The sequence below is a fragment of the Tiliqua scincoides genome, chromosome 4 (assembly GCF_035046505.1).
Source record: "Tiliqua scincoides isolate rTilSci1 chromosome 4, rTilSci1.hap2, whole genome shotgun sequence".
Classification (NCBI taxonomy): domain Eukaryota; kingdom Metazoa; phylum Chordata; class Lepidosauria; order Squamata; family Scincidae; genus Tiliqua; species Tiliqua scincoides.
This window is the reverse complement of record NC_089824.1, coordinates 36,267,661-36,285,614: the sequence shown is the minus strand read 5'-3', so window position 1 is coordinate 36,285,614 and position 17,954 is coordinate 36,267,661. Positions and strand designations below refer to the sequence as shown.

The window sequence follows — 17,954 nt, the reverse complement described above, 5'->3', positions numbered from 1 at the left end:
GTAGAAGGCAGCATGTGGGGCCCATGCAGGACTTTGCTCCAGGCCCCCAGCAGCCTGGCACTGAGGCATATTTCTATATTGAAAGTGATCTGGGTTCAGCATTTTGGGTTCCAAGTGAGATGCAAAGAGTTGGAGCTGGTCATAGGGCAATGACCAATTTGGCTAAATTGGGCCTGGCACTTGAAGGGGCCTTGCCCTGGGGTGGTGAGTGGAGTGCCTGTAGCCGTAGCCAGCACCTCACTCTGTAGCTGATGCTCTGGCATTGAATCTTCCATGCCAAGGTGTCACGAGGAGAGTGCAGCAAGCAAAGCATTTTCACTGGACAGCCCTCCCTCTCGCCCCTTTATCTGATTGGCTTGAAATTGGCCCCCTATAAGTAGTTGGTTGTGACATCACTGTTGGGCACCTTGCTGCTGCTGCTCATCTTGGTGAGTGGGGTGTGTGTGTGTGTGGGGGGGGTGAGGGTCTTGCAAAAATGGTCTGCATTGGGCTCTGCAGCTTCAAAGGCCAGTCCTGCAAAGAGTAGTGCTGGGGATGAGTTCATTATGGTGCCAGTGTTTAGTGCAGGAGATTTTTTCAACTCCCTCCAAAACAGAAGCTGTTGATGATGAGTGGGGTGTATGTGCCTATGTTCTTATCCTGTATCAAAGTATTCCCCAGCATTTTGCTGCTTTGTTAGATTGTTTCTAACTCACAAAGTGTGGCACATCATTTGTACCTCATGCATTAAATAGTTGGGGGGGGGGGGAAACAGAGCTACCACTATACTAAATAGTTCATGAGCCACGAGTAAAACCAACGTAATGTACTACTTGAATGTAAGCCCATTTAGAAGTTTCAATTTAAGGAAATCCATATCACTGCTGGCTATCCTCTTCCATATTTGATGATCTGACTGTGATATTCTGCTTTCACAATTAGCCCTGATTTGCGCTTCGCTGAGAACATAGAGCAAACATTTTCCAAAGACATAGCAAGTTTGCTCAGAAAATGTTGTGAAGTGCAAAGTCAATTAAATGCAATGATACTATTCTGAAATTTAACCACCTACAAAATGGTGATAAAATAAATAAATAAAAAGCGCTTTTAAAAACTAGAATAAATTATGCTTCCTTAAAATTTAAAAAATGAAAACAGACCATGCACTAGGAAGGTAGAGGGGTAAAAAAAAAGCAAAAAACGGTGCCACTCACAGTAACATCCGACCCAAACACACACAAAAATAAAAGCAAATTAAACCAACCAGATCCATAGTTGAGCAGTGATTGCAACTGCTGAAAACCACAGAGGGCACCCATATCTGTGGATCCTGTGTCTGCAGTTTGAATTAACTGCATATCGGATCCATTCCTCCCCCCCCCCGCATACCTCATCTGGAGTTGAGGGGAGCTGAGCTCCCCTCCCTTCCGGAGGCTTTCTGAGGCTCACAGAGGCTTCGTGCAACTTCCGCAGGACTCAGAATGGCCAAAAAGGCTAAAAAAAGTGACATCTGATTTTACGCTGTTTTATTATAAAACTGGAAGTTGTTTTTTTTTTAGCCTTTTCAACAAATCTGAGGCCTGCAGCAGCCTTAGGCGATTGCACTCAACCTCTGCAGACCTTAGAAAGCCTTTGGAGGGTAGGGGCATCCCCTGATATCTGCGGTTTCAATTAACCAGGGGGTGGTGTTTCCAGAATGGAACCCTTGCGGATACCGGGACACACCTGTACCTTCTGTGGACAACATGAAAAAGTCATTTAGTTTAAGATTTTTTAGTGGATATATTACCTTCTTTGTGAATATAGCACAGCATCCCATAGCCTCTGGTATCCCACATTTAAGATAAGAAGTTACCATGTATCCAATGTGCAGCTATTTCCGTTCTTCCTGCATGCACAAGCAAGACAAGTCCTTGGGGAACAGGTTTTGTATGAAACTGGTCTATAATAATAATAATAATAATAATAATAATAATAATAATAATAATAATAATAATAATAATAATAATAGGTATTTATATACCGCCTTTCTTGGTCTTTATTCAAGACTTTATTCAAGGCGGTTTACATAGGCAGGCTTTATTAAATCCCTTATTAAATAGGGATTTTTACAATTTCAAAGAAGGTTCTTTCTTTCAAGAACGACTACATTCAAGGTGTTTCATTCCGATCTGGCTTCACATTCTGGCCTCCATCCTTCCACGCTCAGAGCAGATGGAATTGCTTGGCTTCAGCTTGTCAGCTGCTCCAAGGTCGCACGGTGCCGGTGGCCTCGAACTGGCGACCTTGTGGATGTTATCTTCAGGCAGACGGAGGCTCTACCCTCTAGACCAGACCTCCTGCCCTACTAAGGAAATATAATATTTTACATTGTATCACATTCATTTAAATTGGCATGTTTATTTCTTTACTGTTGTTGTAGGTACATCTAATGATGCAACTAATCAAAATCCAGTACATCCCCATCTAGCTCAGGATCCACTCACTGGGCAAACTGTGCTTATAAGTTCAGTAACTGCTCCTGCACATGCAGAACAGATATGTAAGTTATTGCACGTTTATCATTTGGTTGTAACTTCTGGGTTTGCTAGCTAGTTAAGAAGAGTACGATGTGAGTGCAATCTAGAATATTTATTATACTTTTTCACATCAAAATGGTGTGTATTCCATGATTCCACGCACGTACAAAATTTGGTTTCTGGGAAATTTTTATCTATTAATGTTTTGGGGCTAAAGAGGAGAACTTTCAGAGGACATAAATTATTCCCTAGAAAATTCTTCCATAATAATTTTCATTGCTACCTGTGGTTTGCACGTCTTGCTTCATGTACAACTGCTGCTTCAGTACCATTTTTATCTCCAAGTCTTTTTCCTGTATGATCTCAGCTAATCAGGGATCACTTGATGAACACACTGATGCCACATCAGTCAGTCCAGTCAGATTTGGCTACATGTTGATGTAATTGAGGGCCAACAAAACCGAGGCTTTGACCTCACTCTATATGGGTAGAGCAGTGTTTCTCAAACTGTGGGTTGGGACCCACTAGGTGGGTCGCGAGACAATTTCAGGTGGGTCCCCATTCATTTCAATATTTTATTTTTAATAAATTAGACTTGATGCTCCCATGGTATGTGATTGCATTTGGGGAAATGTTACAGACCTGTACTTTTAACAAGCTACTATGTATATTCTTTTAACAATGATAGTAAATGGGACTTACTCTTAGGTAAGTATGGGTAGGATTGCAGCCTAGGATTGTCAAAAATTTTCCTGCTTGATGATGTCACTTCTGGTCATGACATCACTTCCGGTGGGTCCTGACAGATTCTCATTCTAAAAAGTGGGTCCCAGTGCTAAATGTGAGAGAACCACTGGGGTAGAGGGAAAAAGAATGGGATGGAATACTCAATCTGAGAACTAGAGTGTACCGCTTTGTCCTCTGTCTAAAATTGGGTGTGGTGAGGTAACAGATTATTCCTGTTGCTGAAGCAATTATGTTGCATTGACTAGATAGAGTCCAGTTGCCTTGGCAACTAGAATGTTCTGGTAGACATCTTTGTTCAGTTTTAAGTCTCCCCAAATTGCTGGTGTGGGGGTAAGGGTGCTTTTTGCATCAGGTGAAAATGTCCATGAAAAGTGTTCATGCCCAGACACACATCATTTCAACTCAGCCTTCACAGATCTGCTAATTAGTCATTGCTCTCCCTGTCTTTTCCAGCAACTCCTGAAACGCCATTACCCTCCCCTCCACAAGGCTCAGGCCAGGAATACAAGATATCTACAAACCAAGTTACAGTTATTTCACAGCAGTCTCTTCTGAAACAAAAGCCATTGTGATATTGATCAATACTTTTTTGTTTTTGTTTTTTGGTAATATGAGCACTGGATAAAACTATTATGACACTGGATGTTGGAAAACTCAGGACAGATAACCTAAACCCATCATTAAAGAGACAAGTACTGTTCCCTTTGGAGAAGGGTTTATTTTATCACTTTTGCTAACGTCTTTTTGAAAAGCGTGAATTCAGATGTAATTTGTGAATACTACAGGAGATGAATGGGGAGGCAAAAATCTGTTCATTGTTTGCCATGCCTTTGAATCATAATTGAAGAGGTTTAATTTATTGTCCTTTTATACCGTTTGTCATCTTAAGAAAAAGTCTCAAGTATTCCTAGCAGAATGTAGAGCCTGATTGCAATGAAATTGTAAGCTGAAATTTGGAAATAATGAAACAGCAAAGCAAGCGGTCTTAACAGTTAATCAAACCAGGTGTCTCATTTTCTTGAACGAAAATGGTGGTTGGGAGCCAAACTATTCTCTGCAAGCTTTTGATATGATGCGTATTGTTCAGCACAATCCTTTGTAGATTTATCTGAATTTCTATAGTGCATTATTCTCAGGTAGGTGTGCATGGGGTTGCAGCCTTAAACCCTAAACTTGAACATATGTATAAAGAAGTTTCACTAAGGTCAGTGAAATTACTTCCAAAATAAGTTGTTATTGTTAGAGATAGTGACTCCAAAGATGCCTTCCCCCCCCTCTATTTACTTCTGATCTTAGGAATGACCCTTTCAAGAGATGTTTTAGTTTTAATTTTTTTGTAAGCCACTCTGAGCAAAAGTAGCCTTGATTTTTTTTTAATGTTTTTTAAATTTTAAATCATCTAGGACAATTCAGGGAAACATTTTTTCCCTTCCTCCTAAGGCCTGAAATAGATAGAGAGGGAATGTTTGGAACGTTTAGGGGAAAAAATGCAATATGTGTTCTTTTGGGATGAGTGAAATCCTTTTAAAAATGATTGTTTTAAAATGATATTGTTGGAGCCAGTACACACCGTTGGTACTGACGATAAACACACATATGTGGCTGTGTTTAACTGGATTACTTACACAAGCAACGCTCATAGGGCTTGAAGATGGAAAATTATTTTCACGTGGTGTCCAATACAGAACTACTTCAAGTTTTGGGTCCTAGAACTCAATCTGGGAATCTGCCAAAAATGTTGCTCCTGCAGCCTGGTGGCAAGGTTTTCATACAGCACAGCCTCTTGACAGTGCTTCTCTGGGCCAAATTACAATTTATAACTAACATATGACAGTCCTGGAACGTGCTGGAATCCCTAGCATGTATGCACTACTGAAACAGAGACGCCTGCGTTGGCTCGGTCATGTCGTGAGAATGGATGATGGCCGGATCCCAAAGGATCTCCTCTATGGAGAACTCGTGCAAGGAAAGCGCCCTATAGGTAGACCACAGCTGCGATACAAGGACATCTGCAAGAGGGATCTGAAGGCCTTAGGAGTGGACCTCAACAAGTGGGAAACCCTGGCCTCTGAGCGGCCCGCTCGGAGGCAGGCTGTGCAGCATGGCCTTTCCCAGTTTGAAGAGACACTTGGCCAACAGTCTGAGGCAAAGAGGCAAAGAAGGAAGGCCCATAGCCAGGGAGACAGACCAGGGACAGACTGCACTTGCTCCCAGTGTGGAAGGGATTGTCACTCCCGAATCGGCCTTTTCAGCCACACTAGACGCTGTTCCAGAACCACCTTTCAGAGCGCGATGCCATAGTCTTTTGAGACTGAAGGTTGCCAACTACTAACTATGACGTTATACTTAGATTTTTTGTTTGTTTGTTTGTTTCTTTTGGGTAAATAGTGTGCTGGAAAAATCCCAATGGGGCAAACCACAAGGTGGGTGAGAGGGTGGGCATTTAGGTCTTTGCTTCTGCTGCAGTCCCTACCTCAGTTGAAGTCCCCGCCCCCTCCACGCACTATTTTATTGAAAAAATAAAATCCCACCCTTATTGTGCCCCTTTCTCCTGAAAGCCAGCTCAATACAAAGAGCATGTGTGGGCAGGGAAGTTTAGAGCTGGCATTTGGCCCGGGACAAGAAGCCTGATTGTCGTCGTCTCCCCCCTTCCTAAATATTGTAATAAAATTTTTTGTACTATAGTTTGTTTAGTCCTGGCCTGGAGCCCCTGAAAGTCCAGGAATTTTGTCCTCCCCCCACCCCCCTCTTTTCAGGCCTGTATGTGCAGCACAATCAGGGTGAGATCTGCAACTGAGACAAAGAGCCAAAGCCCCCTCTTCCCCCCGACAATGGGTTCTTCCTTTTTCACCCCCTCCAATGCAGTACATATCTAAAACAAACAGAAAAAGAGACATCATTATGTATTTACTGTAATGTGCACAGTAGTTTGGCTCTCTTGTTTTCTCAGATTCCTCAATTTCTGCAAGTGAAATAAACTGCTGAATGTTTTAAAAACATATTTGCCATCAGATAACCTGTTGAAGTGAGAAACTTGTTTGAATTTGGATTTTCCGTAGTGCACAAAGCTAAGGGAGAAAGTTCAGAACCAGAAAATAGGGAGTTTACTGACGCTGATTCTGTTTAGAGAGAAATAAACTCATTAGTGTTTTTGAAGATATATTCTGTACTTGGGTGGACTTAAATAGATGATCATTTTTTCCACTATTCCTATGACCCTTGTAGTCCAACTGGAAGCCTGTGTACTCAGAAGTTCCACCAATGTCAGTGGTGCTAACTCACGGTGAAGTGCACATAAGAGTGCTGCCTTATTCTGTCTGGTCTTGATCTCGTGAAGATGTCATTGATATTATCAAGTTTAACAGAATAGCCACATTTATTTCTATTCCTCAGTTAAATAGTAGTCATGAGTTTCTTCAGTTTCTGGGTGATAATATGATGCTTCCATGGCATCTGCAGACCCAGATAATGAAACTTTTGATTTATTACAGTATTGATAGTTTCTGTTTTCAGTGTCTGTCTTTTTCCTAACTGACAAAAAAGTGAGTCATGTCTTTTTGTATCATGAAGGTGCTTTCGCCTCCAAAGCCTAACAGTGGATGTATTGCTTTAATAAAATTAAGGCAATTTTAATTTTAATATGCTTTAAAATGTTGTCAAGATTGAAAACAGTACAATTTTTACCTGCTAAGTAATTTCAGGTTCTTAATAGGAAATAGTTATAAAAAAATAGTGAAGTAGGACTGATAAGAAAGTGTTGCATGTTTTTCATTTTCCCCCAAACTTTCTGCTTTTTCTGAACTTCATGCTTTCTAGAAAAAAAAGGAACCAGGACAAAAGATTTCTCCCAGCACAAAATTTCAAGAAGTATTACATTTCTTGCCCCTTCTGACAATACTGACATGCCACAGAACTGGCTGCAGTTCAATTCCTTTCCACTCAAGAAATGTCAGTGCTCCTCAACCAAATAGCTCCTTTCCATACTAATGCTACCCTCTAGAAACTGGGCAGTCCTGGTGAGGAATGGAGCCCAGTTGCTTAACTTATGTGATCAGAATCACGTGATAATGTTATTTGAGCAAGAAAGTAGATAGGCAGCATATCTGATGCTTAACACTCAACATGATTCTAAAAAGTATGATAAAATGCTTTCACAGACTGCCAAAATGTGCTAGATTTCCTGCAGAATCATAAGCATATTTCCTTAGAACTGTAGTTCCAAAACTTACCTGGGTCACTACACGCCCACAGCCTCTTCTTCCTAGCTCAATTGGGTGTTGCCATCTTGGATCTCACAAAATCTCATGATATTCAAAGTAGCAGTGTCCAAATCTCATGAGATTTTGCAAGATCCAAGATGGTGATGCCCAGGAGAACAGGTTAGGAGAGGCCACTGGGGATGTCCTGTGGTGTTCATGTTTGTGTGCCATGATGCCCTAAGGCAGGGGTGTCTAAAGTTTTTAGCAGGAGGGCCACATTGTCTCTCTGACACTGTGTCGGGGGCCGGGGGGGAAGAATTAATTTACATTTAAAATTTGAATAAATTTACGTAAGTTTACATAAATGAATATATTAAAGATGAACTTATATGAATGCATGAAGGTCTTGCAATAGCTCAAGGCTTATACAAGGCCTTGCACAAAGCAAGGCTGGCCTTTCCTTTGCTGCCACTGCTGCATCACAGACGTGAAACAACAAGCAGTGGAGGGAGCCCTCATCCCACAGCTAACGTAAGCGGTCAAACAGTCACCCTCACACTGAGAGCAGTTGCGTCGGCCCAGTGTGGGCTCCAACGAAGCTTCAGAGGGCCAGAGGCTCATTGGAGACTGGGGGCTCCCTGAGGGCCGCATTGAGAGACCTCGAGGGCAGCAAGTGGCCCCAGGGCCGGGTTTTGGGCACCCCTGCCCTAAAGTGTTGCGATACAGACTTTTGGGTACCCCTGCCTTTGAAGTAAGTCCCACTGAGTTCAATGGAACCTCCTCCCACATCAGTATGTATAGGATTGCACTCTCAGAATGAAACTCTTATTTTTTCTTCCAGCTTAGAATGGTATCTGTTTTATATGGACATTCATTGTTAAATAAATGTATTGTAATTTATTGAGAATCTGATTTATTTTCTAAGTATAAAATTATTTTTTGTAAGCTTAATTGCAACAGAAAAATGACTGGCTTTGTTAAAATGTCATATTGTACTGAGCTGTTTGAGCTATGATGTAATGTATGGATGTAGGGCTGAGTAGCCATGAAATGGTTGCTGCAAATGTTTTGAGACTGAGTGTTTTTCATCAATGCTCAATAAACAGATATTGAAAACATATGAAAGTTAAATGGGCCTTGAAGTAACTTTTTTAAAAAAAATTCTTTGCATAATGTAAACAGCGATGTTGTTTTTGAAATTGGCTGTCATAGCCATAAGGAGAAAAAGTTAAACTATATTGAAATCAGATGAGAACCACATAACAGTTCTAACGACATCAGCTACAGCTTTAATTAGGCTAAATTCCTCCTATTTCTTACTCTGAAGTTGTTCATTGAAGTCTCTAGAATGTCTATGAAGTGAGAGTGATTTGAGAGTACAGCTCTCGTGCTGTAAATCAATATAAACTTTATTTCATGTCCCTGATCAGAAAAGAATGTATTGTTTAACCCCATGCTTAGTCAGGAATAAAGTAAATGCTTTTCTTTTTTCTTTTCCTGAATTGGGCAAGTTGTGAGTTTATATATCTATTTTATTTCTTAAAATATAATTTTTTAAAAGGAAATTTACTACCCAATCTTGATTTCCTGCCATGGTATTGTATGCCGTCATGCAGTGGACCACGCTGTGCATACTATGGTAGTGGTGGTGGCTGATCAGATGACGAGTGAGAGGTAACTTTTGTGCTTACTTCCTTGTTGTCTGCCTCATTGCCTATGGGTCTCCTCTGACCAATGCCAGCTATTTTTGTGGTGTAATTTATTTACTTATTGGATTTGTATTCCGCCTTTCTCCCCGAAGGGCACCCAAGGCGGCTAACAATCAAGTTAAAAAATACAAGGCAGATAACCATTAAAAATACAAAACACTTAAAAACAATTAAAACAAGATAATTGTATCATAGCAGCAGATTGAAAGCACACAGTAAAAGACATAATTTATAGATTTATAAAAACAGCCCTTTATAGATTTATAAAAACAGTGCCTCAAAGGCTTTCCTGAATAAAAAAAGTCTTCAGGCCCCACCGGAACGTTAATAATGAGGAAGCTGCTCTCAATTCAAAGGGGAAGGATTTCCATAGTGCAGGTGCCACCACCGAAAAGGCCCTGTTTCTGGCCGCCATTCCCTTCACCGCTCTCAATGACGGCACAACCAACAGGGCCCCTTCTGATGACCTTAGAGAACGGACCGGATTATACGGAAGAAGGCGGTCTCTCAAATACGCTGATCCCAAGCCGTTTAGGGCTTTAAAGGTCATAACCAGCACCTTGAATTCTGTCTGGAAGCGAATGGGCAGCCAGTGTAGCCACTGGAGTAGCGGCGTGAAGGAGTCAAAGCACCGACCCCCAGCAACTACCCAAGCCGCCGCATTCTGCACTAGTTGTAGCTTCCGAACCGTCTTCAGGGGCAGCCCCATGTAGAGCGTGTTACAATAATCTAATCTTGATGTCACTATGGCATGGACCACTGTGGCCAGATCCGCCCGAGACAGCTGGCGCACCAGCCGAAGCTGGGCAAAAGCACCCCTGGCCACAGCTGATACCTGGACATCCAGGAGGAGCTGCGAGTCCAGGAGAACCCCCAAGCTGCGAACCTGCTCTTTCAGGGGGAGTGCAACCCCATTCAGAGCAGGGCGATAGTCCAGCACTCGCATCGTGGATTTCTGCACCAGGAGGACCTCTGTCTTGTCCAGATTTAATCTCAGCTTGTTCGCCCTCATTCAGATCCCTCCAGGCAACGCTCCAGGACAGAGACAGCCACCCTGGAGTCAGGTGGAAAGGAGAGATAGAGCTGAGTGTCATCAGGATACTGATGGCACCCAACTCCAAATCCCTGGATGACCTCTCCCAGCGGTTTCATGTAGATGTTAAACAACATGGGGGACAATATAGAATCCTGTGGTGCCCCACACCTCAAGGGCCAGGGTGCCGAACAGGAGTCCCCCAATACCACCATCTGGGACCTGTTGGCCAAGAAGGACTGGAATCACTGCAAAACAGTGCCCCCGATCCCCACCTCGGCCAACTGTCCCAGAAGGACACCATGGTCAATGGTGTCAAAAACCGCTGAGAGGTCCAAAAAGACTAGCAAGGATGCACTCCCTCCGTCCAGCCCTCAGCGTAGGTCATCCACCAAGGTGACCAAGGCCGTCTCTGTCCCGAAGCCAGGCCTGAAGCCAGGTTGAAAGGGATCCAGATAATCTGCTTCATGCAGGATCCTCTGGAGCTGAGACGCCACCACCCGCTAGATCACTTCTGAGGAGAGGAAGGAAGTAACGTGGGTGGGAAAATTGGGCGTTGGATTTGGTGAGCACCTTTGCCACCAAGATTCATCCCTTCCACCCACAGACTGTTCCTTCATCCACCTTACCTGGGCCAATGAAGCATCCAAGTGAGACCAGTGTGCAAGTGGTGCTGCTCGCTAGTTCTGTCAATGGCTGTACTGTGCACAATGGTGGCATGGCATTCGTACTGCTACAATGGGGCCAATAGCAGCAGATCACGGGATCCCCTGCATCGGCCCTTGATAGAATTGGGCTGTTAATGTAGTTTCAATTTGATGATGTATTGGTATCAGTTCCCTCTGTACCTCTTCACGTGGATCCAAGGGCAATCGGCATGGTCCATTGCTCTGCACACAGCATGAAGTTTCCATTTTCACCTTTGGGAGAGAATAGAAGTTTTTGTATGCAGGAATAGTGATGGGTGAGGTTCCCTTTCCTCATAGGAGTGGGGCCACTAGCTCAGTGGTGGTGCACATGTTTTGCCTGCAGAATGTGGCATGTTCAATACCTGGTATTTCCACATAGGGTAGAGATGGATTCCTATCTGAAACCCTGGAGTGCTGTTGCTGAAGTGTGTTGACAATAGTGAGAGGGATGAACCAAGGCAAGAAGGCGTGGAAGAGGCAAGGTAAGGCAAGGTAGGGAAAGAGAGCCAGTCCATTGGCTGGTGCAATGTTTGGGGGTGGAGCTTTAAAGGTGTCCATTGGTGTCTATTGGTGTCCATTGCTGCTTTTCCCCAAATGGAGCATTTAGATAGGTCAGTCACCACTGGCAGCAGTAAAACAGGACGGGGTTTTAAGATGAGGGATGTTGTTTTCCTGATGCAAACGTGGTCAGAGGGAATCCAAAAATGATCTCCAAAGCTACCCAGCATGGCTGCCCTAAAGGCTGTCCTATTTAGGGTGTGTGGTTGAATCCAGCTTCCTCAGCTCCCTTTCAAACGGTTGATTATGTGAAGCTGTTATTGGCATTTGATGATATACTGCATGGAATTAGTGTGGGATCACTCAAAATGGGGACAAGGTAGTAGCTGGATGTCCCCTCCAACTTATGAGCCTGCACCAAAGAAGAGGGGTGATGATGAGTGATGAGAAATGAGAGTTAGGAGCCCTGCAGGATATGCTTGAATTGTCTCTATACATTCAACATATAGTGGTCCTATTTTATAGCAAATACCTGGTCTTATTGGGGTATGTGGGAAAGTGATCAGTCGCAGAAAGGGGTGAGGGAGGAATGACCAAAAGTAAGTAAAAGCATGACTTTTGTGAGACAGATCTTCGGTTGAATGCCAGCTTTTCCAATACTTGATTATTGAGTACTTTCTCCAATTTTCTTTTGCATTTTTTGTCTGCGGCTGTCATTTACCAGTAGATATATACTTTCTGAAGTTCTTATTAGGGAGCAGAAAACCATCTAGCCATAAGAGAAGCTGATCACTGTGCATCCCAAGAGTTTAAAGATCTCACAATGGGCTCAGCTGATTGAATTTGCTGTGCTCAAAGGAGCAGGTAAATGTAGTGTGGCAAGCAGAGGAGGAAGCATGCTGGAGGGTACCGACCCCCCAAAAAAGCAGATGCCAGTCCTGTGCACAGTCTGCTCCACAAGCAATGCTCCCTAGTGGCTTACTGGTTCAATTGCCCTAGTTAGTGCAATGGAAAAGGGAACAGCTGCCTTCCCCCACTCTTTCCACAATAATTTACTAACACAAATAGCGCTTTAAAAATGAAGTAATCAGGCCACAGGGAAGCGACTGGGAAAGATATAGCTAAGACTATTTTTAAGGCAAGAAAAATTTACCTTCCTTCTGCTCTTTCTTTCCATCGCTCACAGTGAAGGCTATAGTTAATATTTGCCACCCAGATTGTATCTGTGAGTGGGCGGATGCATTTTAAAAAACATTCTCATTGTTGGAAACTTCAAAGATATTGCCCACTTTTGTGCCTTTTAAAGCGTACCTCTCGGCAACAAGAAGTATCAGAGATATTTTTAGCATTGTGTTTTAGCATCCGTGCATTGTAGGAGGGTATCACTTGAGCCCTAGAGGACAGGAGGGAGGGATTGTTGGAGTCTGTTTTCAGTGTCGGTCCCAATAAAATAAAGGCTTGATCCTAGGAGACACTTTGAAGCTGGAGAAAGAACTCCAGCAAGTCACTTACCTGCCAGAAATTGACTTCTAAGAATTTGTAATGTGTTTAATGTGGCTTTGAGTAACAGCTGGTGCACATGATTGCATTTTAGTTGGAAAAAAAGTTGGTTTCTCTCTCAATATCCATGTAGTAAAATGGGCTTCTGAAAATACACTGTCTAGATCAGTGATTTTCAACCTTTTTCATCTCATGGCACACTGACAAGGCACTAAAATTCTCAAGGCACACCATCAGATTTTTGACAATTGACAAGGCACACCATGCTGCCAGTGGGGGAGCTCACATCCCCCATAGGCCCTACTAATAAATGACCTTCCCCAAAATTCCTGTTGCACACCTGTGGACCACAACAGTGTGCCATGGCACAGTGGTTGAAAATAGCTGGTCTAGATGGTAGTCTGCACCCTGAGTGAAAAAGCAAGTGAGCACAAACAGCTCACTCAGGGTTCAAACCTATCCCTTTCCAGTCCATAGCAAGCAGTGCTGCTGATAGAGCCCTTGCTGAGTTCTTGGGGGGGGGGGGGAGGAGGCAACCACATGGCCCAGGAGAGATAAGTACCACTTTTTCTTTTGCCCTCCCTGTTAGCTTCCTGACTGGGGCTGAAAACTTTTCTCTTTTGTTTAACCTTTTCTTCTTAGTTTAGATCAGGGGTGCCCAAACCCTGGCCCTGGGGCCACTTGCAGCCCCCAAGGCCTCTCTGTGCGGCCCTCAGGGAGCCCCTAGTCTCCAATGAGCCTCTGGCCCTCCAGAGATTTGTTGGAGCCCACACTGGCCCAACGCAACAGCTCTCAGCATGAGGACAACTGTTTGGCCTCTCAAGTGAGCTGTGGGATGAGGGCTCCCTCCACTGCTTATTGGTTCTCGTCTGTGATGCAGCAGTGGCAGCAAAGGAAAGGCCAGCCTTGCTTTGTGCAAGGCCTTTTATAGGCCTTGAGCTATTGCAAGACCTTCATTCATTCATATAAGTTCATCTTTAATATATTCATTTATGTAAATTTATTCAAATATGAAATGTAAATTAATTCAGCCCCCGACAAGGTGTCAGAGAGATGATGTGGCCCTCCTGCCAAAAACTTTGGACACCCCTGGTTTAGATGGCTTTTGTTTTTTGCTTTTATCGTCCAATCCTAAGCTCCTTTACCCTGAGAAGTCATCAAAATACAAACACTCCGCTGCGAAATACAGCAGAAGTTACATAGGATTGGGCTGCTACTTTATGTTTTCTTGGGCTTCTTCTGCTTGGCTGTTGTTTTTGTGAAGATGTTAAATGCTTTTATTGTGAATGCTGCTTGCTTTTACATCTTTTTTTTTTTTTTTTGTACTGATGCTTTTATTGTAGTAACATTTTTATTGTGAGCTTATTAATTGTTTAAGCCATCTTGGATGCCCTGGTAATTTGGGCGGGGGAATAGAGAGACCAACAAACAGACATTACCAAATGAGCTCTAAAGCATTTTTTGCAAGAAATCTTGAAAGCAGTTGCAGAATGAAGACGACAGGAGAAAAACACATCCAGAGCGCAATCTTAACTGAGGCTTTGGCCTGCACAGCAGTTGCTGTGTTGACGGAAGGTGTCTTGAACATACTGTAAAGCATGTTCACGACACCCTGGAAGTAAGCAGTGTTGGCAGGGAAGCCTGCATCGCCCCACTGCCCCGTTGTCTTCCATTGGTTGGCTGCTGGTAGGGGTCAGACCTGTGCTGGGGGATGGAGGAAGTTTTCGTGGGGAGAGGGCATTTCTGGGAGGGGGGCAAGCTGAACAAAGGGCAGATTGGGGCAGAGTCATCAGAGGAGGCCTCCGCCATATCTTACGTCCCATCCCAGCCCAGGTAGCCCTACATGGGGCTGCTTTAGCTGGTGGAGATCCGAGCAGCTCCATATTGCTGGCTGGGTAAGGGGAAAAAAATATCCAGCTGTTTTCCAACTAGTGCTGGATACAGCACAGGACATGTGACCTGGCTGCACTAGTACTAGTTCGGATTGGGCTGCCCATCATGTCATTTTACAACAATTTCCTATTTTAGCTCATATATGTTTCATTTGTAAGTCTCGTTCCTTGCCTCTCTCCAGCACCCAAGATAGCACTTTCTGTTCTGGATCTTCTTTTTTTCTTTCCTGTTCTCCACTTCTTACACACCTGATTCTGAGCATAGGAAAGGCAGTATAGAAATCTTTTAAGAACATAAGAACAGCCCCACTGGATCAGGCCATAGGCCCATCTAGTCCAGCTTCCTGTATCTCACAGCGGCCCACCAAATGCCAGATAACATATCTGGTGGAGCACACCAGATAACAAGAGACCTCATCCTGGTGCCCTCCCTTGCATCTGGCATTCTGACATAACCCATTTCTAAAATCAGGAGGTTGCGCATACACATCATGGCTTGTACCCCATAATGGATTTTTCCTCCAGAAACTTGTCCAATCCCCTTTTAAAGGCATCTAGAATGGATGCCAGCACCACATCCTGTGGCAAGGAGTTCCACAGACCGATCACACACTGAGTAAAGAAATATTTTCTTTTGTCTGTCCTAACGCGCCCAACACTCAATTTTAGTGGATGTCCCCTGGTTCTGGTATTATGTGAGAGTGTAAAGAGCATCTCTCTATCCACTCTGTCCATCCCCTGCATAATTTTGTATGTCTCAATCATGTTCCCCCTCAGGCGTCTCTTTTTTAGGCTGAAGAGGCCCAAATGCCATAGCCTTTCCTCATAAGGAAGGTGCCCCAGCCCCGTAATCATCTTAGTCGCTCTCTTTTGCACCTTTTCCATTTCCTCTATGTCTTTTTTGATTAAATAATTAATCAAATCAAATTAAATAATTTTAATTAAATAATTTAAATTTAATTAAATAATTAATTTAAATTTAATTAAATAATTAAATAATTTAAATTTAATTAAATTATTAAATTAAATAATTAAATAATTTAAATTAAATAATTTAAAACTCTCCAAGTAGGAGAGTTCAGACAACCAATTCAACAATCTCCTCTCATCCAGCTAGCCCTGCATTTTCAACTGTTTGTGTAGTATCTCTATTCAGAACTCTCAACATCTCAGACTCAGTATGTCAGTGACAGATCTGCTAATCTGTCCTCCCAAGTCCTCCTTGTTTTTTTCTCTCTTAACCATCAAGAATGCTATCTATGCTGCCTTCCTTTGTAAAATAAAGAGAAGCCAGGTTCACATATCACCATCAAATCCTGAAAAACACAGCAGAATTTGTTATCAAATTCCAGCTCCCAGCCCTTAACAGGAACTGTCCTCTAACATTGTTTTGTTAAAAGTATAGCAGCTGCTAGATCAGAGTTTGTGTATTCAGCATATTTAGAAGCATTTCCCTGCTGTTACTGTTTTCCTTTGGTAAATGTACAGTTTATACACTGCCATGTTGATTTCATGTTAGAACCATCCTATCTGCAAACACATCAGATTGCTGGCATGGTAGCATTAGGCCAAAATCCTAACCAACCTTCCAGCACTGACATAGCTGTGCCAAGGGGGCATGTGCTGCATCCTGCAGAGGGTGACAGTTATGGAGGTTTCCTCAAGGTAAGGGAATTGTTTATTCCTTTACCTCGGAACTGCATTGCCCTTATCTTGATGGAAGAAAGTTGGTTAGGGTTGTCCCATTAGTGTCATAAATAGGTATGGAGGAGTACAAAGCCTTGAAAATGTTATGAATTTTAAAGTGTTGCCAAAACCTGCCCTTGGACTTGTCTCGAGATTTGGTTTCCAAGCTGAGTCTTTCTTGAGTGGTCTTTTACTGCTGTTGAACACCCCTTGTAGGTTTGCATGAGCAAGAATGGGCCTTTTCCCGAAGTCTGTTTTCAGCCATTATCATTTGCAGGGTCATCTGGTAGGGATGATGTGAGGGCAATGTGGTTATTATCTACTTCCTACCCCATCACTACAACTACTGTTGTAGAATCTGACAACTGATCCTGAAAATATTAATTGTCCCAAGCTGCCTCCCTTCCTCCCTCCCTCCCTCCCTCCCTCTCTCTGACAGACACATAGGACCCATGAGAGGGGGTAAAAGGGGTAATTTGTACCCAGGGGCCCGGGAGCCAAAGAAGGGGATCCAGAAATTTTCTGGGATCTTATAGATTTTATAGACAGATATTCTGGGCTCTATCTCACTTGGACTCGCTGCCCACGTGAGATGCTGGGTTCATGGTGCTGCAGTTACCAAAAAGCCATGTGCTGGGCCAATTAATGCAAACGTGACCCTCCTTAACACAGTGTCAAGTCTGGGAGGAAACTGGTCTGCTACAGTAGCTCTTGGGCTTGTGGATCTGCTTGCCATGAAAGTATAGGAGCTCAGGGATAAGCTATGGGGCTACAGTTGCTGCAGAAGTACATTTTACTTCTGGGCAGAAGGTCTGATCTAGAGGGTAGAGCCTCTATTTGCCTAAAGATAACATCCACAAGGTTGCCAGTTCGAGGCCACTGGCACCGTGCGACCTTGAAGCAGCTGACAAGCTGAGCCAAGCTATTTCCATGTGCTCTGAGCGTGGGAGGAAGGAGGCCAGGATGGAGGCCAGATCAGAACGAAACATCTGAATTTGTTGTGGCTCTTGAAAGATAGAGCCTTCTTTCAACTGTAAAAATCCATACGGGGATTTAAATTAGCCTGCCTAGGTAAACCGCCTTGAATAAAGACCAAGAAAGGCGGTATATAAATACCTGTATTATTATTATTATTATTATTATTATTATTATTATTATTATTATTATTATTATTATTATTATATTTTAGTGTAAAAGAACACTTTCCATTCTAGTGTGAGCCTAAATACTATGATGCTAATTTTCTGCAATTATTTTCTATATTTAAAAGATTTTAGAGAGACTTAGGAGTGCGTTTGTTTTTCCATTTTACTGCATTGAGCTGCTGATGTGGCACAGGCAGGTAGACCTGGGCTCTGCATTTGGAAGCCCAGTAGATCTGGACTGCAAAAACTTTTCCAGCTGTCACCACCTTTGTCCCTGGCCTGTTTTGTCCCTTCCCCATCCCTGTTCTGTCCACCCTTGTCACCATCCTCCCCTGCTCTGTTTCATCCCCTTCCCTAT

The 17,954-nt window shown here is 43.2% G+C and overlaps 1 protein-coding gene across 1 annotated transcript in view; it reads left to right on the top strand.

The window, feature by feature from the left end:
* Positions 1–3,817, top strand: part of HNF4G (hepatocyte nuclear factor 4 gamma) — a 36,850-nt gene extending 33,033 nt beyond the window's left edge. Inside the window, exons 9-10 of the mRNA XM_066623862.1 lie at positions 2,402–2,521; positions 3,699–3,817. Of these exons, the coding sequence (XP_066479959.1) occupies positions 2,402–2,521; positions 3,699–3,817 (239 nt within the window). The remainder of the gene's footprint in view (positions 1–2,401; positions 2,522–3,698) is intronic.
* The last annotated feature ends 14,137 nt before the right edge of the window (positions 3,818–17,954 follow it).